A 20,514-nucleotide genomic window follows, 5' to 3' on the forward strand; every position below is an offset into this window, starting at 1 on the left:
AAATTCCCATATCCCCACAAACATCAATCAACAATTAAGGGAATTCATTAGAATCTGACAATCTCCCCCACGTTTTTATTCTTTTATGATCAATTATTTTGTACATCTAAATCAAAATTTCTTTTATATTCATTATACAAGTTTCCTAAAATCAATCCTCCACTTCCATCTTTTTGCTCAAAGCCACTTCCAAATAAGGCAATAAATTCGTACCCTCCGCCCCAAGCGCATGTTAGTACCCTCCACCTCAGGCGCACGCTAGTATCGTGTACCCCAAACCATGAGCGGACGACCCCATGCCAAGCGATCCAAACCCACTTCACCACCTCCTCTCTCCTCTTCCAATGCCTTCCAAAACCAAACGCAAACGCAAACCCAAACCCTAACCCTCATTTCCGGAATGGCGCGGAAATCGTCGCTGTTGAAGCAAACCCTAGCCACCATCCTCATCATCCTCATCGTCTACGCCTTGCTCAACACCTTCCTCAGCCCCGCCAACTCTTTCTCCTCCTTTTCCTCCAAGACCACTCTCCCCTTCAACTACGCGAATTCCGCTTCCATCGATGAATTGTCTCGACGAGGCGAATTTTCTCGGGAAAATATGCAAAACTTCCCAGGAAAATCAGCTCCGCGTTTGAAAGTCTACCTCTACGATCTGCCCAGGAGGTTCACGCACGGCGTCATCGAGCATCATTCCATGGCCCGTGGTGGTCGACCCGTTGACGACGTGACGCTGCTCAAGTACCCTGGCCACCAGCACATGGCGGAGTGGTACTTGTTCTCGGATCTGATCCGACCCGAATCGGAGCGTGTCGGATCGCCCGTCGTCAGAGTTCTGGACCCTGACGAAGCGGACCTGTTCTATGTGCCGTACTTCTCGTCCTTGAGCCTGATCGTAAACCCGGCCCGGCCATCTCAGGACCGGGCCCGGGCTCTGTACAGCGACGAGGAGAATCAGGATGCCTTGGTGGATTGGCTGGAGGAACAGGAGTATTGGAAGAAGAACAATGGGCGGGACCACGTGATCATAGCCCAGGACCCAAACGCTTTGTACAGAGCGATCGATAGGATTAAGAACAGCATTTTGTTGGTTTCGGATTTCGGGCGGTTGAAGATGGACCAGGCGTCGCTGGTCAAGGACCTGATCTTGCCGTACTCGCACCGGATCAGTACTTATAACGGCGATCTGGGCGTCGACAAACGGAAGACGACGTTGTTCTTCATGGGTGCTCGATATCGCAAAGAGGTAATGCAAAATTGATTAGCTTACTGTTTAAGAGTGTTTGTTAAGATTGTTGCTGTTGATTTTGTAGTATACTTGAAATGTTGCTTGCGAATATTTTCGCTGTGGGTATGTTTGGAATGTTCTTTTGCACTTTACTTTCACTTGATTATCTTATGCCCGAGATGATGTGTCATAATAAGTAATAAGTTGGTGAGTGATGCCGCAATGGGAGTGTAAGACATTTGAATATGTGTAATCTGTTTTGCTCTTTGTTGGTTTTTCAAAGGGTAAATGTAGGTATATTAGTATATATATTAGTTTTAAACTTTGTGAAAGTGCACACTTTATACATTTTTTGTTTTCTAAAAAAGCAGAAACAGGAGGAAATACTATAAAATTTTTTAATTATTTTTATGTTCAGATAGTTAGTTGATATGGGACTTCCAATCTGACGCAGCCCTCTCATGTATCTCCTGCATGGTTAACTCCAAATCTAAAAGATTGTGTATTCATATATGGGAGAATACCTAGATCTCAAAGGATGTCTTGTTTGTTTTATTCATATCTATACATGATAAGAGAAATGAGGCTAGAATTCTTCCTCAAGGAGAGTTTATAACCCGTGGCACAACACTGACATGGGTTAGATGTGTACTTCCACTGGAATCACCAATAGATTAAGAGGTAGTATAAGGCTATAAGTTGGGTTTTGTAACAATCCAAGGCAAAGCACTAGCCACATTTGCTCTGTCATCTCAAAATGACTAGTTAATTTGAAACTTCCCTAAAATCATTTATAAAGCTCTGTTTCACCTAGGAAGTAAGCAATGTGGAACTTACCACCCATGAGCATGTCTTATAAATCACTCATTCTCTATGTGGGCTACTTATCGTTTCAATATGGGACCGGAGTGTCACAATCTCCCCCTTTCAACCTCTGACTCTCTCATCAGGGCCACGTCATGAGGTGCTGACAGTACCACCTAGTATCACTAGGTGGCTCTGATTATCATTTATAACGACCCATGAAAAATCGCTAGTCACATATGCGTTATCACTCCGAAAGAATTATTCAATTTGGAATTTCCCCAGAATCACTTGTATAAAGTCCAAAATCACCTAGTAAGTAAACAATGTGAGACTTAGTACCCATGAGCATCTCTTATAAACTACTTACTCTTTATGTGTGCTACTCATCTTCCCAATATGGGTCCGGGGTGTCACATGCTCCCATCCTTCCTTGCGTAATGTAACCGCTTCACTTTGTTATGTAAAAAGCAAAGAACTTGCCTCTTCCATTTTTACCCCTTCTTTCCTTAAGAGATGGATTGAGTCTTCTAGGTGCAAAGAAAGATTTAAGATTGCACCCATGAAAACGATGGCTTAACAATTTTCTTTTTTAACTAATGTTATTTTATCTTTCCAGGAGTTCAATACTGTTGATTGTTAACCGTCTGGTTTTAAAACTCAAAGGTCCTAAATTTATTAGGGAACCTTACTTTTTGAAAATGGCTAATAAGTAGAAACATGATTATCTTGAAAAAGTGAGAAAGCCCACTTTTAAGGGTTAAAAGCGCTTTTACAATTGTATTTTGCAAGGTATTACTACTGGTTGTGTGCTCGTCTTGTAATCAAATCTTTTTCTCAAGAAATTCTCTTATAGTCTTTGGATTAAAAGAAGTAATGGGAAGTAAATAGCAGAGAATTTGAATAAATAAATGGAGGTGCTTCCCATGTTTTAAGCAGGGTGGAAGTGGAAGGAACTGAAGAGAAGTTGGAGACAAACTTCAGCCTGCGTTTTATTTCACTGGAAGTGGTTAGGAGTAGTCTTTTGTAGATGTTCTGTGGTTGCATAAATATTCATGATTCAGATTGATATTATAGAATTAAACAGAGGTTTAGAAATGGCATTCTACATAGCTCATTTACTACAGAATTAAACGTCTATTGTAAAATCCCAAACACAGAGAAATACATGTAAATCAAATCTTGATCATATGAAGAGAAATTTGCACTTCTTTCCTATCATGTCATCTTGATTGTTTTTCTCTTTCTACTTAGGTGTTTCTTTTGTATACTCTCAGCGTACTAATGGGCGCCTTACACTTTCAATGAGATTGGTTTATATTACTTATCAAAAAAGTGTAGGTGGTGGAGTTGAATCTACTTGAATCAAATGTTAAAAATGAGAGTTACTTAATTTCATGTATGGTCTCTGTTATTTTTCAGCAAGGTAAGTGCGATTTTCATGACCGATGGGGCTCAAGATTCTTAAGAAGGTATAACTGAAGGAAAAAATGCAAATTGAGTATGGATGTTATTCAGTAACCTACAACTAGGGCTGTTTGTAAAAGCAAAAGACCTGACCTGCCCAACTGCACCAGACTGAAACTGACCAAACTCGGTCTGTTTTTGTTAGGGTCAGGTAAAAAATAGGGTTGCATCGGAACCCAGTTTTATAGGGTTGGAAAACCAACCAAACCTAACCCCGACCCCCACTTCAATATATATACATCTTTAGAGGTGAACCCTAACCTAACCCTAAGTGTCGTTCACTCAAAAAAAAAAAGAAAAAAAAAAAGAAAAAGAAAGAAAGAACCTCTGTCGTTTAGAAAACCCTGTATTGACTGTTTTCACCTCTCAACTGTCACCTCTTTCTTTCTCACTGTAATCTGGATAATTGGCTTGATTTGTAGTTATCTATATTTCTGGGACATGTTATACTCTGATACCATTATATGCATATGCTAGGTTTTTAAGAGTTTTTAATGAGTGAGAATCATTGTTTAACACACTTTATCTTTCTGATCCAATATTTTCTATTGGGGGCCTCTTTTGCGTTTGCAGGGAGGAAAAATTCGTGATTTGCTTTTCCAACTACTTGAAAATGAAGAGGATGTCATAGTAAGACATGGAACACAATCCAGAGAGAATCGACGTGCTGCCACACGGGGGATGCATACATCTAAATTCTGTTTAAACCCTGCTGGTGATACTCCATCAGCCTGCCGACTCTTTGATTCTATAGTTAGCTTGTGTGTTCCAGTGATAGTCAGTGACAAAATTGAATTGCCTTTTGAAGATGTTATAGACTATAGAAAGATTGCAATATTTGTAGATACCGCCTCTGCTCTTAAACCTGGATTCTTAATTTCAACACTGAGATCAGTAACCAGTGAGAGTATTCTGGAATATCAGAGAGAGCTGAAAGAGGTTAGTAATTTGCATATTTTTTGTGTACAATATTGCGTTTTTTGCTTATTTTCCATTTTCCCTTTTTTATTTATTGCATATGGTCTTCCTCTATGCATTGGTTTTAACCTGAGCTTTATGTATTTAATCATTGTTGTAAGCATCTTTTTTGTGTTACTCGTGTATTCATGTTAGTGCTAGCATAAGTTAGTATCTTACAATATAATTCACTTTTTGTCCATTACAATACGTGTATTATAGGTGTATTTGAAATGAGTGTATTGCATGATAGAATACATGAAGAAGAATACACTCAACCCCCTTGAATTGAATCCTTTTTTAGTTATTTTGTTTTTTTAGCTTTTTATTTGAAAGAACTCTAGACTCTTTTAAAACCTTTTAATGACAAAACAAGGAATTTAGGGTTTTTAAATGTGTTGTTAATGATTGCACATTCGGTTACTAAACTGTGTTTTTTTTTATAAGTATTACTAAACTAATGTTTATTTAGTTATTCAATTGAAAATGACTGATAAATAGAAAATAAGAGATCTTATGTAAGACCATTGTCCGTGTAACGACCCAGGACAAATGTTAGTCACATCTGTGCTATCACTTCAATTAGAATTCTCTAAAATCATTTATAAAGCCCAGTCTAATCTAGTAAGGAATTAATGTTTTGTAATAGACAAAGATAAGTAGCAAAAATTAATATATTAAAGAAAAAGAAAAGGAGCGAAAAATTGAAAGCTAGGTAAAGCTATTATTCTACTAAGTATTAGAATGTGTTTATTGCATGAGATTGTGAAGATGTTCTGGATTTATTTTAAGAATTTTGTGTGGAGCAGCATCAAAAGGCTTCAATCTTCACTTCTAAGTTTAAAGAAAGTTGTGAGGTGAAGAATTTAGAGTGCGCGATTAATTATGATGCCAAGGATAAGGCAAGAGGGCCTCTGCTGTGATGTAATAGTCTCGGGGTTTTGTGGGCTACTTATGTTGGGGTGTTTGGGTTTCCTCCACTATTTAGGTTTTGTGGGTGTTTTTCCTCTCTTCCTTATTTTTTCCTGTTTTGGTGTCCTTTTTGTATACTTCCTGTATGCTTAAGGGCGCATTTACGCTTTTTATAAACTTCTTTGCTAACCTATAATAATAATAATAATAATTATTATTATTATTATTATTTTGTGATTATGGAAAAATAATGACACTTAAAATAATGGAACATATGTAATCATGAAACATGTACTAATATGGAGCTTAGTTATATTTTACTTTTTGATACAGTTTTGAATCAGTCCTAGCCACATTGCTTACACAAGGATTCTTGTAGCACGTATTAGGAAAGGAACTTCTTCTTGAGGTGCGATTTAGCTTCTTTTTTTCTTTTTTTGGGAAAAAAAAAAGCCATTCCTACTCATTTTTAACAGTGCTTTTCTTGGGTTGACTAACCAAACCCCGGTGTACTCATACTTTTAACTATGTTCTCTATGCATAGCAGTGATATTCGCCTTGAGCATTCTATTGTGATCCTTGTGGTTTATTAGGAAGGATAGGAGCAGGAGAATTTTTTGATGATGTGAAGGGACTGTATAGATGTTGAAGAGAAGAATTTTTGAACTTTGTACATAGCGATGGTGGCTAACTATTTGGATAGATCGGATGGTATGGGGGGATAATTTGTCAACTAAGATTTGGTTTGATGTGTCCCCTTTTTATGTGGTTTTAGGTTTCCCTTTGTCAGCAGTTAATTGGAAAGGGATGAAGAGCATTGGTTACTCTCTTTGCTTGACTACTATGCTGCAGAATATCTGAATATTGATAATCTTATTAGAAGGAAACAAGCTTTTGGTTACTGTTGTTTGTGTAAAAGAGATGGGTATTATGATGAACTTTAAGTCGTCGCGATGTTTGGTGGAAAGGGATATTCTATTTTTAGGTTCACTTTATCTGTTGAGTGATCAAAATTCACAGGTAATGTAAGATTACCAAGTCTAATATTGTTAATCTAAAATATGTGATTCAGGTGAAACATTACTTTGAATATGGACAGCCAAATGGAACGGTGAACGAAATCTGGCGCCAAGTCTCGCAGAAGCTACCCTTAATCAAATTGATGATTAATCGGGAAAAGCGGCTTGTCAGGAGGGAACAAACTGAGCCAGACTGCTCTTGCGTTTGTTCGAACCAGAGTGGGACAGACACCACCTTATGAAGCTACTTTAGTCGATGATTTTGGAACATATACCTAGAAAACAGGTGATGCCAGCCTGGAGGATTCTCTGCTGTTTCCATGAAAGACTGAGGAATGCTTGAAGCAAAGTTTGGCTCGAATCCGAATAGTTGTGATAATACCCATCTTTCCTTCCCCCACTTTTCCTTTGGGGGTACTAGAGCTTTGTCAATTGTCGCAGATGTTGTAGATTCTTGTTCTTTGTTATTGAATAAGAGACTCGGCATCTAGTAAATTATACTAATACTCAGATTTATAATTCATTTGTACATTGTAGAGAATAAAAAAGATCTCTATAATCATTTATTCTTTTATACCACCTCTACTGTTTTTTATTGCGTCAATGAGTAAGCTGAGTTTGTTTCATTCATTTTGTATCTTTATGTATTGCTTGTAGCCATATTGGCTTGATGAATATCTCATCCATCTCATTTGAGAAATGCTATTACACTTACTCCCACTCCTTCTCCTTCACACGACAATAAAAATTAGGGTTAAATACTCTAGAGGTACCTGAATTTTACGTGTTTTTAAATTTAGTACCTCAGTTTCATTTCGTATCACAGGTAGTACCTGAATTTGGAAGAAAAAAACCCTAGGTAGTACCTGTCAGATTTCTCGTCTAAATTTCAACTTCTCGCCACGTGTCAACCGCTGAGGTTGACACGTGGCACCACATAAAAAAATTAAAAATTACAAAATTAAAAAAATGATTAAAATTAAAAAAAAAAAAAAAGAAAAAAAAAAAAAAAAAAAAAAAGAGGGGTGGCTGAGCCACCCCCCTTGGCCACCATGGGGGTGGCCGGCCACCCCCATTTTGGCCAAGGAGGTGGCCCAGCCACCCCCTTGGCCGGTCTGGCCGGTCTGGGGTGGCCGAACCACCCCCTATTCGGCCACCCCACAGTTGAAAAAAAAAAAAAAAAAAAAAAAAAAAAAAAAAATTTGAAGGGTTTTGGCCCTAGGGGGTGGCCGAACCACCCCCTAGGGCCACGGGGGTGGTTTGGCCACCCCCAGTCCGGCCACCCCCTAGGGCCAAAACCCTTCAAATTATTTTATTTCCAGACCGGCCAAGGGGGTGGCCGGCCACCCCCATGGTGGCCAAGGGGGGTGGCTCTGCCACCCCTCTTTTTTTTTCATTTTTTTTTAATTTTAATCATTTTTTTAATTTTGTAATTTTTAATTTTTAATTTTTTTTTATGTAGTGCCACGTGTCAACCTCAGCGGTTGACACGTGGCGAGAAGTTGAAATTTGGACGAGAAATCTGACAGGTACTACCTAGGGTTTTTTTCTTCCAAATTCAGGTACTACTTGTGATACGAAATGAAACTGAGGTACTAAATTTAAAATTACGTAAAACTCAGATACCTCTGGGGTATTTAACCCTAAAAATTATCATTGAATTCAAAATTTAATAATGATTTTCGTGTCAAAACAGGAAAAGTGTAATAGAGAGTGTGGGAGTGGCGTTGGCCCACGTAGTCAAATGTTCATTCCAATTACATCAAGACTTTGTTTTGATGTCGGACGTAAAATAGTTCACCGTAAAACATTTTTAACAAAAATTATTGATCTTTTGGCATTTGAAATTATTTTTTGCCGTTAATCTTTTTATAATTAATAATTTTATTCATTACAAAATATAATAAAAAACAAAGATCTCTTTAATATATATATATATTATTGGGTGCCTAAGTCATTGGATCAATTTCTATTAAAAAAAATAAAAAATAAAAAACCAATGGATATTACCCTAAAAACAACACTGATAAAGTAAATCCCTTACAATTGGTATAGGAACGATTCTTCCTTACCCAGCTTCCACATTACCACTCAAATCACAATTTTATTTTTTTTTCATCTATTATGCATGTAAAGCCGGGGAAATTGAAAGTTCTTATATTCACTATAGAACTTATTAATATTTTTAAGAAAACAATGTTAATAAGCTTTTAAAGTTGTTTTTAGAGATGTCTTTGCCTTTGTCGACCTAAGTTGATTTTTGAGCTTAAAATTTTGATTCGACCAAAATAGGTCAAACGAACTTAGATTAAGTCAAATCAAAGCCTGTTATACTCACAATTAAAATATTTATTATATAATGAAATTTCGTGAAAAGTTCACTAGTTGACTTTTTAGACTTAAGTTTGATTATTTGGTCGCCAAATGACACTTTTTGATTAACGATTTATTTCTAAATTTGGACATGACAAATATGTTTTTAGGAATATATAAACTCAATTTAGTAAATAAATAGTTGTCACTTAAGTCCGTTCAATTCGGTGAAAGTTGACTTTTTTACCAAAAATCGAGATCTTAAATGATCTAATTGTCGAATAATCTACAAAATTAATTAAATGACCCATGCATGGCGGGCAACTATGCTGGTTTGGACTCCTAGTTATAGAGACTTTTTGGTAGCCTTGCCTAAACTTTCAAAGGAGGAAGCTTCCTTTTCTTACTTTTTCTAGCAGCTGGCCATGTGTTTTGCTCTCCATTCAGCTTGATTTTAATTCTATAAATATCATACCAAGCTTAGGACTTTCATTTTTACAAAGGCTAGTCAATATCCATGCAAGTTCTCCTTGCTTTTCTCTTCCACCCTTCTTGTCCAGCTTATTCCTTTTTTAGTAAAAACATTCTGCCTTGCTTCCTAGCTACTGTCCAACAATCATAAGAAGGATAGGATGTGTTTCTCTATTGCCTTTACACGGCCTAACCTAGTAGTTTAGTGATAAAAAAACTGCTCCTCTTATCCAAGCACATATTCGGCCACTTTGGAGTGAAAGTCGAGGTTTTCTTCTAAAAATAATTTGATACGTATTTTGTACGTAAAAGTGCTCCATAGGTGTTCTCAAAGAAGCATTTTGTGTTACTTTACTATTTAGAGTTCAAAACTCTAACGATATGATTTCAAAAAGAAAAGCTTTCGAGAGAATAACCTATAGTACACTTATGTTCTTTCTTTGATATTTAGATTTGTTCTTTGATTTTATGGATAACTTCATAAAAGGGTATTGAATTATACGCCGTTTTGAGAAAAGGGTACTGAACTATCAAACGTCTCAAACTAGTGTATCTAAGTTTCCAAATGTCTCATTTAAGGGTACTCCGTTAGAATTTGCTGTTAAATCTTGCAAAAATTTCTAAAATAACCATGTGTTTAGTTTTTGAAAAATTTTTATAAAAATTTTCAAATATTCAAGTATGGGTATTTTTGCAAATTCTGTTAAATTCTGACAAAAATCTAAATCCTAGCATATCTTTGCTTTTTTTTTTTTTTGGCTAAAAAAAAAGTATTTTAGGAATTTTTGCAGGATTAACAGCAAATCCTAACGAAGTACCCTTACGTGAGACGTTTGGTAACTTAGATACACTAGTTTGAGATGTTTGATAGTTCAGTACCTTTTTCGCAAAACGGCGTATAGTTCGATAACGGAGTACCTTTACATGAGACGTTGGAAACTTAATATATTAGTTTGAGATGTTTGATAGTTCAATATCTTTTTCTCAAAACGGCATATAGTTCGATACCCTTTTGTGAAGTTATTCCTTGATTTTATTAAGTTGATTATGGATCCTATAAGCTTATAAAAAGAATTAACTAAAGAGATATAAACTGTCGTCACTATTAAATTGTCCTTGTGATGATTTTGGATCATCATGGGTAATTGTTTTTACATTATTGTTTATATTTCTTATTGGGGTAATTATCCTTTTTCCCCATCAACTACCAGCCATTGTCAACATGCCCCCATGAACTGACACCTCGACCAAAAGAGATCATTCAACTACCAACTTTACACACTTTGCCCCCTTCCGTCAGTTTAATTCGTAAAAAGACATAAATGCCCTCAACTTTTTTAAACATATTAATTTTAATATTTTTTTTATTAATTACTGTTAGAGGGCATTTTGGTCTTTAAACCAAAATTAACGCCAAAAAATGGAATATTCCGTCCAAGTTAACGGAATTCCTTGACGGAAGGGGGCAAAGTGTGTAAAGTTGGTAGTTGGATGCTCTCTTTTGGTCGAGGTGTCAGTTAATAGGGGCATGTTGACAATGGCTGGTAGTTGATGGGGGGAAAATGTAATTACCCCATTCTTATTCTTCTATGTTACGTTAGGATTCATGTTTACTTTTGTTCATGGTCGAACATTTGAAGTGGGATAGCCGAACGTTCAAGTCAAACCTTAATTTCGAACGTTCAATGTTGGAAATCCAAAAGTTTGCCATGCACACTGAACGATCGATCACAAACGATCGTTTTTCCTATCTTGAACGTTCAATGACATAGTGTATTGGGTGTCAGAAGGTACATCTCACGCCTTTGGTGTGTATGTCGAACGATTGAATCGTACAACAAACGTTCGTGTAACCATAAATAGTACACAAACGTTTGACCTTGTAGACCGAACGTTTGACAAATGGAATCAATTCATTCTTATTCTCTATGATTTCATCCCTATATATACCCTACCCCCTTCATTTATTTTATGTATTTCCGCCCCTTTGAGCCTATGTTACTCTAGTGAGAGTGTATGGGAGTGCTTGAGAGGAAGGCATTCTTGCTCTAAGGAGATAATCATTTTAGCTTAAACTTGTTTATTTTATAGTCCTTATGCTGTCAATTTGTTTTTGTGGCTTTTAACCGTAGGTTTAATCCTCTTGCCATTATAATGACCTTCATGCTAGTTTAGTTTTAGGTTTAGCGTTTTGATGTTTTAAATGTGGTAATTCTTGCATGACGAGTTATTATGGCTTAGGACCGTATTAATAGTATTGTTAAGACCGTAGGATTTGCTTAGAGTAGTTTGGTTAAGTTTGGGTTCAAAACTAAAGTTTCTACCAGGAACAAAAGTTCGATCTCCCTGGCCGAACGTTCGATCCTCATACTTCATCGTTCCTCATGTTTCGAACGTTGGAGCATCGATCATATCTCGAACATTCAATCCTTGAGTTCCAAATGTTCTTGGGTCAGGCAAAATATCTACCTTATTAGAGCGTGGAATTAGTTTTAACTCGGGATTATGACTAATGACATGTTTTTCTCAGATTTTGAGGTTGTGGAGCCCTAAAAGAACTTTACGGAGGAGCCCTACGATACAAGTGAGTAAAAAACTCACACGAATACTTATTATTATTTTTCCCACATAGCATGATTATTTTGTATACCAAACATGCATGTTTACAACTTACGTCAAATACACTTTTGATTATTGTGAACTCTATTTGTGAAAATGAGTGATAAATAATAAGATAATGGGAATGCTGAGTTTATAAAAAAGTATGCATGTAAAGATGGTGAATATTAAATTGCATCATATGGCATGGTACACCAGTATATGCAGAATAACGGTTATGGGCATACTATACAGGTTAACCCTATGGTCAAATATGTATTTTTATATTTAGCCTTGGATCCAATGATTGTTTTTATGACTAGTGCATCATGCTTGAATGTGGGTCACAGCTATGACTTTGCTGATATATAGCATAGGCCAACTTTGTTGGACTGCTAGTATATGATAGTAGTGTACATATCTGAGGCACTGGTGTTGTATTACAGGTCCATCAGGATAGCGCCAACCTTGCCGGAAAATGGTTAATATGCTAGGTAGACCATATGATGCTGAGCTATGACATGATTATCTTATTACAACATATATTGTATCTAAATTGCATCCATGATGACATTGTCAAATGATAAACTGTAACATTTCATTTTTGTATGTGATTTATAATTAACTGAGTTTGTTACATAATAACCTGTCACAATGTGTATTATTACTCACTAAGTCGTGGGCTTATACTTAGGTCTTTTTCACATATGAAACATGTGTTGTTTTATAGTTGGACTACCTTTAGATGTTGGATTCGAGTTGGATCTCGAGGCTAATGCGGCCATTTGGCGTAGTGATACCAATTTTATTATACTTGAGAACTGATTGCAGGATTTTGAAGGCCACTCATGATAATTAGTACTTTTGGGTTATGTTATAGGTTTAGCATTTTAGGCTTGATTGTGTATTAAAGTTTCGTTTTGATCTTTTTTATTGATAATACGTATAGTGTATTTTAGTTCATGTAACAACTTTTGGTAGATGCTCTAGTTGTAATTAATGTTAATTAAATATTTTAAGTTTCCGCTGCGTAGTATTATCTTTTTCATGGAGCAGAGATCCTTGAGTCTGTGAAACGAACCATGAAGTTAATTACCAGTTAATTAATTTCTCGGGATGTTACACTAACGGTCTATAGAAAACTTGGACAGAAAACTCACAGAGGAATCTATTTCAATAAGCAAAAACTCAAGCAGTTAATTTTTTTTTTTTTTTTTAAAAAAAAAAATTGAATATTTTCAAATTGCGTGTTTACTCAAGAATTTTTCATACAATTACTATTATATATATATATATATATATATATATATGTGTGTGTGTGTGTGTGTGTGTGTGTGTGTGTTGAAACCTTGGTAGACACATAAGTAGGATTACTGACAAGAAAGAAGAACCAGAAAGTTTTCTCATCAGAATAACAAGCAATGGATGGATTTTACAGCATCTACATTCTAGGAGGTTTCATCATCCTCAAAACCGATGGAATCTGTCAACTCTTCAGCACAAAGATTGAGTTTTTGACTCGGTAACCCTAATCACAGACGAGGAGCATGTATCGTGATTTCATTGGCATCCACGTCAAGGTAGGCGAGGCTGCTGGATATATAATATCATTGTTAATGGACACAAATTTAAGTGGCAAAGAGAAAACTAACGATCACTATACAAACTAAGCAACCAACAGGGCCATGGTTGCTGTTCCTCATTTTTTATATTTATGTTGGCACAAAAAAAAAAACACATAATTATTGTGCAACAGGTAAAATGGCAGCATTTACCCGCTTATTGTAAGCTCACATGCACAAAAAGGACCAAGAACTTCATGATCACAAGGTTTTCTTTTTCATTAACTTACTAAAAATGAGAGGTTATACTGTCAACCACAATGCCTCAAACCAAGCAAACGGATTCAGAGCATCCTATGAGCCATTGGAAGCAGATTCCTGCTTGTGCTTACTCCCTGAAGCATCCCTAGATTGTAAATTACACGAGGGAATAAACTTAAGTGAGTCAAATTTGCTTGTCTTTCAAAATACTCTGTTCTCTCTCCTTACTAATTTTCTTTCGTCTTTGTTTCAGGCGGCTCATGGAGGAGGGAAGGACCTCATCTCTTCCCTCCTCTCTTCTTCCTGTCTTCATTCCTTTATGAATATTTTTGCTTATGTTGCTTTCTACCTAGAGGTTTCCCTAACTCTTCAATTCTCACCTCTTATGAGGTTTTATCCGTTGTTTCGTAGACTTATTCTGCTCGACTACGCAACCTCGAGGTCTTGGCTTTTCCACTGTACTACTCTCTTCCTCCTCCACGTTCGCTGGTTTCTCCCTCGCATTGGTGGCCGGTTTCGAAGCTCTTAAATTTGGTTTTTTCAAAGCTAGATCTACATTCCTCCGATAGCCTTGGCATCCCACGCGCCACTCCACTGCTCTCATCGCGCTCTAGCTTCCCAACGTCACCAATCGCGTCTTGTTTTGCCACCCACGCGAGCGTCTCTCACGCTCCACTCCGGCACGTGGATCTCTCATGCTGGCATGTGGACCTCTTGCGCCGGTGCTTTTCTTCGCTCCACCAATCCCGGTTCTTGCTTTGTTTTGGGTTTTTTGCTGCTTTTTATTTATTTATTTATTTTTATGTTACTTGGGTTATTGTCTCTTTTTAGGGGAAACTCTTATATTTAAATTTGTATTAGTGCCTCTCTTTTCTGCAGTCCTAGATTCAGACTCTTAACAGTTTTTTTACCACTTTAGTCTCCTTCTAGTGGTTGTTGTTGTTGTTGTTCGAAAGTGGAAGTGGTTGTTGTTGTTGTTGTTCGAAAGTGGAAGTACAAATAAGCTTGCCTTAATCTATACCTTTTTAGTTCCTGGAACCGCCTTATGCGACCCCTTGAGAAGATCGGGTTATTTGTTTGGCCAATTTTTTACCCTTTGTAATTATTTCCGCACTGTTTTAGTTTGTTTTGGGTCTATTGTTGGAGAGTCCACCCCTTTTTCGTTTGTAGGATTATCCAATTCTTCTTCCTTTTGAATAAGGAGTAGAAATGATCCTCCTCTATAACCATTTTTCCTTATTCAATTAGAAAAGATAAAATAAAGAATAAACTTAAAAATGCTTTAAAGCACAATATATCCAACTCAACAAAGCCTCATGTCCCAACTAGTGGCAGGCTACTCAAGACCATTTTTCCCATTCAATTCTATTAGGGCCATATAGACGGGCAGTACATAGTCCTTAATGAAAACCCTCTATTTATTAACTCTTCTAGTTTTTAGGTCCAGATCTTCTAAGGTTGTGAGGTCACCCAGAGAAGCATGGAACGAATCTGAAGTTTTAACATGGAAGCTTTTCAAATCTTCAACCAGGCGGCCATTTCATCTGTCTCCCACCCAAGACATGCAAGTGGAGATGATAAACAGATTGACCTGGGGTTATAGAGAGAGAGAGAGAGAGAGCACAAAGATAATTATGCATTGCACAACTTAAAAGGAGATGTAGAGAGAAACTATACAGATTGGGGTTATAGCTTACAGGCATCCGGACCACTGTTTATGACAACGCGAAACCCATCAAGGATACCTTCTTTCTCCGCCACTATTTTCGCAGCATAGAGAAGCTGCCCCAGAATCTCCCCATGCCTTGCTTCAGACTGACAATATAGAAATCAACGTCAAAGTAATATTATAAATAAAAAAATAGCACTCAGAAGAAGATAGGAGTGACTTCTTCACTATACCTCATGACATTAAATTAGAACCCTAGTTGATATTCCATGAACTCCTTTTAACGGACAAGAAATGCCATAGAGGTAAAGAAGAAGAAGGCAATAGGGCAGCAGCCTCCATTACAACATTTCAAAGCAAAACAAGCCTGTAATTGGTAATGGTCTTATGCAATTATCATGGCGGGTCTTGTTATTTAAATTAAATATGAAGTGCAACACTAAGATCTCAGAATTGCTGACCTAAAAAATAGATGGATTCAAAATTTAGGCAACACAATGAATGTTAATAGCCTAGAAGAAAAAAAAGTTCACAAAACTCTGGTTAAGATTTGCTTCCAGGATTGACTCATAAATATGTATAGACGGAATTTTGACAGAAATATTCAATCGCATACTAACAAAAAGAAAGCATATGCACTTATTCTAGAATTTCTTAAATTAATTTTGGAATTGCAATTGTTAGCATATTTGCTTTAACACAAGTTATGTTGGACTTGTAGACAAGTTTATGCAGTCTGAGCTTTTGCCCAGACTGCATAATTTGTGATGTCTTTACAACATAATCAGCAAATACCATGGAAATTTTGTCCAATGAGTGCTATGACAATCCCATGTATTGACACATTGAACTACAGTTTTAAAGACGCAATGACATTTATTTTACTATTTACATGAAAAGATGTAAGAGCATATAGTCACAATCTTTCTTTACTGAAAGAGAAGAAAAAGTAAAGGATTTGACAATTTTGCTTTATAAAACCAGATCTAACAGCTCTGAAATCGTAGTTTTAATTTGTCTTATATAAATATCCAGAACCAGAAGTAGAAACCTATAGATAAGCTAATAATCTATGAATACCCCTCTTTCAGTTGTCAAAGTGGTTAACCATCAGAGCAGGCCTTATTAGGCACTTGGCTAATATAAGGTCAAATATATTCAATCCTTAATACAGATAGGTCATACTATCTATTAAGCAATGGAGCATACTGATACTTCAATCATTAGCTATACCTAGGATACAGATATAGAGTCATATACACTCGGGAAGAAGATGGTGGTGCATAACATGGAATTAAACCAGTAATCTGCATTTTCCAATAGGAAACCTTTGCTGTATTGGAAAGGTGAATTATGGCAGAAGATCTAAGTCTGATATCACAGAGAGTACAATCACACATAACCAGACAGAAATCTCAGGAAAGAAAGATTTACTGCACCCATCTGAAGGTCGCTGATGCTCACAAATGTAGAAACAGAATAAAAAGACAAAACAATGACCTTCCCAAGCTGTGTCAATCCATCCCTAAACTTTGGAACGACTAAAACATGCACAGGAGCCTCTGGATTGATGTCCCGAAATGCTAGGACCTTATCATCCTCATAAACAATGCTTGAAGGGATTTCCTTAGCTATGATCTTGTCAAATCTGAAAGAAAGGAAGAAACTCATACTCCTGCATATTTTGCACCAATTATGATCCAATACACAGTGTTACATGTTATAGTATAAATGAGATTCTGCTCATTCCCTTAATTAACTTCATATTTCTTCTTTTTGGCCTGACTTTATTGACTTCATTCAAGTGTAGATAATCTAAAAAAATTTAGTATCTTTGAACCGTTTTAATAACTTCTAAGACAAGTAAACAGATTTTTATGAAAATAACAATGTAGTTATGGTTTAATTGATATAAGACAAAATTCAGGAACTTCTTCACTAAATTGACACTTTGTCCTGATCCCAAGTCTTTGATCTTATCGTGGTAGGTGCTCCAAAGTCCTTCATGTTATCATAGTAGATGCTGAGGTTTTTCTACGGTTAAAGTGAAATATTCTTGGATGCTCAAGTCTTATCCTATGTTTAAATGTTATTTGGAGGGAAAAAAAAACACTTTTTATTTTCTTGGCATTTCAAACTTAAAAAATACTTGTGTACATGGACTATTTCCTCAAAGACTTTCTTCATCATAAATGATTTATAATATATCTGAAAAAATTGTCCATCCATTTGTACATTGTAACAGAGTCCCACTGCAAATTCTACAACTCTCTCAATCTTTTGAGCATCTCCTAGATACACATGCACGCACACACAAACACATTATTACCTATAAATATTTTTATATGCCAATAAATTTCAAATCTTGACTACCAAAATTCATGAAAAAGACAGAAATGGCATGCTATGACTTCAATGCGAGATCAAACCAGTGTTACTATGTCACAAGGGATGGTACATGGTTGGAGCTCCACTGTCAGCATTGGCTGCAGATTCTCTGGCAGCAGCCTCTTCATTGTTTGTAGCACTAGCATTAAACTGCAATCTAGAAAACATAGGCCAATAATAAGTAAACAAGATTTTAGAGACATTTATACCAATCGCAATAGTTGTTAGAACCACAGGAAAAATAAAAATTTTAGACTCAAATTCAAAGTATACAGAGCTAGGGAAATCCTTAGAATAAATGTTGATAGCTATTTAATTTACAAACACAAATTCAAAGTATCTCTTCAAGATAAGATTACCCACTTAGACAATTCAGATTTCATCTCCACCGCTTCAGACCAGTGAAATAAACTATCATTTATTGTAATAAAACCAATAGAAGACTTGGATTTTGAGCAGCTAATGCAGAAGTATCTGTTTCAATATACTTCTCTAAGAATACTGTAAATTTCAGCAGAGTAACACTAAAAATTAAAAAAGCTATCCGTATTACAGGTAATTTAACTCGATTAATTGTGTCCAACCAAAATAGCTAACCATTTTATTTGATCTCAAGATTAGAAATGGCAGATGCATTGCTCTTGTCCATCATGTAAGGCATTTGATTGTCCCCCTCAGACTAGATCCTCAACTCAGGGGTCTTTGCAACAATTAGAATGATCTGCTCTTCAGGTGCAACAACTTGCCCACAATCAGGCCTTTTTTTTTAAAAAAAAAAAAAAAAAAAAATAGCTTCAAGTTCCATTTAAGGTTTGTTCAGGAATAAAGATTGAGAAGATAGTTTCCTTTTCTGATGATGCACAACACCGGTTGTCTATTTTATGGAATAAAGAGCCAGAATAACACATTAACTACAACATCAATGTAAACAATCAATTTTGAGATTGGAATGGCTCAGCATCAACCAGCAGATCCTTCTTACATGTGAAATATACAACCCTTTTCACAAAAGTAATAGAACATTCATATAGAAACATGTTAGATGCTTTAAACACCAAGAAAGTAACTTGTCTGATTCAAACCATGGTCAAGAAATGCAACATGCTGCACTGTCATAATGTAACATAGACACTTCAAAATGAGGAGTGCGCCCATATTGGAGAAATTGCAATGTGGTTGTGGGTATGAGATATATCTTTTTTTTTTTTTTTTTTTTTTTGATAAGTATGTATGAGATATATCTTAAACATGCAAATTGTCCAAAACAGCAATTATGCCTGGGTGGGGAGAAATCGTTGGTTTTTCAGGACTGCTAGCTAAATATGCTCTTTTATTGCGCACACATTTCCGAAGAAGAAAGATTTCCATCTGGGGAATCGCTATGTACAAATAATTCCTTTATTATTAATCAAGCCATAAAGGGAGAAAATATACACATTCAGAGAATTCAGATGTGAATTGAATCAAATTTTCGCTTCCGTAATCTGATTTTGTCCCATCCAAACGATTAGAATCATAATTCTGTTATAATTCCAATCCCAAGAGAATTGGGATACAACAGTCATTCTATTCCATAACTTCAATTCCTTGAAGCAATCAGACCCCAGAAGAAAACCGAAACCTGGCGTGAATATGTACGAATCATATAAAAGAGAGCTCCTTTGCGTGAATATTTTTACAATTTAGAAAAAACGACTACAAGAGAATGCAGACCCAGTTGGAGAATGAGAATAACAAAAATCCCACATACGTTTATAATAAGAGAAGAGTGCATGAATGATAATACCTGCGAGAGCGAAGAGGAAGGAGACAAGCGGAAGAGACGGTGGAGGGAGGCTTCACAGTCAGAAAAGCTCTTGCAGTGGTTGCGGCAAAGCTTCTGTGCTTCCAACCAACCAAACCAAACCCATACATCACATTGCTTTTTGCATTAGAAATAAAATTGAGAGAGAGAGAGAGAGAGAGAGAGTACCGCAGTAGAGAAAAGGAAGCTATTGCAGCCATGGATGATGGATTTTGAAGTAAGGACAAAAGATATGGCCTGATGAGCGAGAGAACTCACTTCCCATTTGGATCGTTACCCGCTTATTAAATAAACGGACCCCCTTTTTCTTTTTTCTCAAACGAAAATTATTATGTCTCTAATTTTGGTCTTTTACCTTGTTTTGATATTAACACCCAAATTCTCAATTTTATGAAATTAAGACCAATATTTTGGGGATTTATTAAGGTTTTCTTTCTCATTATTGATGGAAAGATTGTCATGTAAATCCACTCCATAACGTGTTATTGAATTAGTTATTAAACAAACAAAACAAAACCCCTATATGGCCACCTCTACGTATGGTGTTAATTCGTGTTTGTGTGTCAAGTTCAAATCATGTCAATGTATGGATATAAGGCTAGGTCAATCATAACTCAGTCCATTTTATTAAATAAGTCAAACCCCTAATTCTAACTTTTTAATTTTGTATTGAATTTATGTTGAGTTTGTCATGCCAAAAATTGTTAGTCTTAGGACTGTAAGTGAGCAAAGCTACTCGTGAACATTCTCAAATTAGCTTGGCTTGAGATCGGTTCATTTACTTAAATAGAGCCTGAACATTTTGCTAAGCTAGTTTAATAAATGAGTTGAACATGTTGATACTCGGCTCTACTCGAGGTAAGCTCTTGAACAAAGCTCGTAGAAGCAACTTGGCTCAATGTGCTCGTTCATATATATAGATACACACACACACACATTAATTTATATAGTAATGTATAAGTTGATAAGTAAATAAAATTATAGCAACATATAAGTATCTATTTTAGAAGACAAGCCTTTCTAACTTTCACAAGTTTCAACTTCTTCCAAAGGATGTAGAA

General features: G+C 36.1%; 2 protein-coding genes across 2 annotated transcripts; one reads left to right on the forward strand and one right to left on the reverse strand.

Moving 5' to 3' along the window:
• Positions 1-146: 146 nt before the first annotated feature.
• On the forward strand, positions 147-6,991 carry LOC133868521 (probable arabinosyltransferase ARAD1). Its single transcript, XM_062305435.1, has 3 exons — positions 147-1,246; positions 4,073-4,438; positions 6,441-6,991. The coding sequence occupies exons 1-3, from the start codon at positions 281-283 to the stop codon at positions 6,627-6,629; spliced, it is 1,521 nt and encodes a 506-aa protein (XP_062161419.1). The 5' UTR covers positions 147-280; the 3' UTR covers positions 6,630-6,991.
• A 7,860-nt stretch (positions 6,992-14,851) lies between these two features.
• LOC133868688 (14 kDa zinc-binding protein) lies at positions 14,852-19,761 on the reverse strand. The gene is made up of 6 exons (XM_062305663.1): positions 19,622-19,761; positions 19,436-19,528; positions 17,720-17,806; positions 16,762-16,909; positions 15,290-15,407; positions 14,852-15,183 (listed from the first exon to the last, which is right to left on the reverse strand). Exons 1-6 carry the CDS (start codon positions 19,651-19,653, stop codon positions 15,116-15,118), a joined length of 546 nt encoding a protein of 181 aa, XP_062161647.1. The 5' UTR covers positions 19,654-19,761; the 3' UTR covers positions 14,852-15,115.
• Positions 19,762-20,514: the final 753 nt, after the last annotated feature.

The sequence above is a fragment of the Alnus glutinosa genome, chromosome 5 (assembly GCF_958979055.1).
Source record: "Alnus glutinosa chromosome 5, dhAlnGlut1.1, whole genome shotgun sequence".
Taxonomy (NCBI): domain Eukaryota; kingdom Viridiplantae; phylum Streptophyta; class Magnoliopsida; order Fagales; family Betulaceae; genus Alnus; species Alnus glutinosa.

What these genes read in the sequence shown, in the direction of transcription:
- LOC133868521 (XM_062305435.1), top strand. Translation starts at nt 281, where the DNA reads ATGAGCGGACGACCCCATGCCAAGCGATCCAAACCCACTTCACCACCT. An exon ending in GTGCTCGATATCGCAAAGAG is followed by an intron (nt 1,247 to 4,072) that starts GTAATGCAAAAT and finishes TTGCGTTTGCAG; the next exon opens with GGAGGAAAAATTCGTGATTT. An exon ending in ATCAGAGAGAGCTGAAAGAG is followed by an intron (nt 4,439 to 6,440) that starts GTTAGTAATTTG and finishes TATGTGATTCAG; the next exon opens with GTGAAACATTACTTTGAATA.
- LOC133868688 (XM_062305663.1), bottom strand. Translation starts at nt 19,653, where the DNA reads ATGGCTGCAATAGCTTCCTTTTCTCTACTGCG. An exon ending in GCTTCCTTTTCTCTACTGCG is followed by an intron (nt 19,529 to 19,621) that starts GTACTCTCTCTC and finishes TTGGAAGCACAG; the next exon opens with AAGCTTTGCCGCAACCACTG. An exon ending in CTTCCTCTTCGCTCTCGCAG is followed by an intron (nt 17,807 to 19,435) that starts GTATTATCATTC and finishes TATGTTTTCTAG; the next exon opens with ATTGCAGTTTAATGCTAGTG.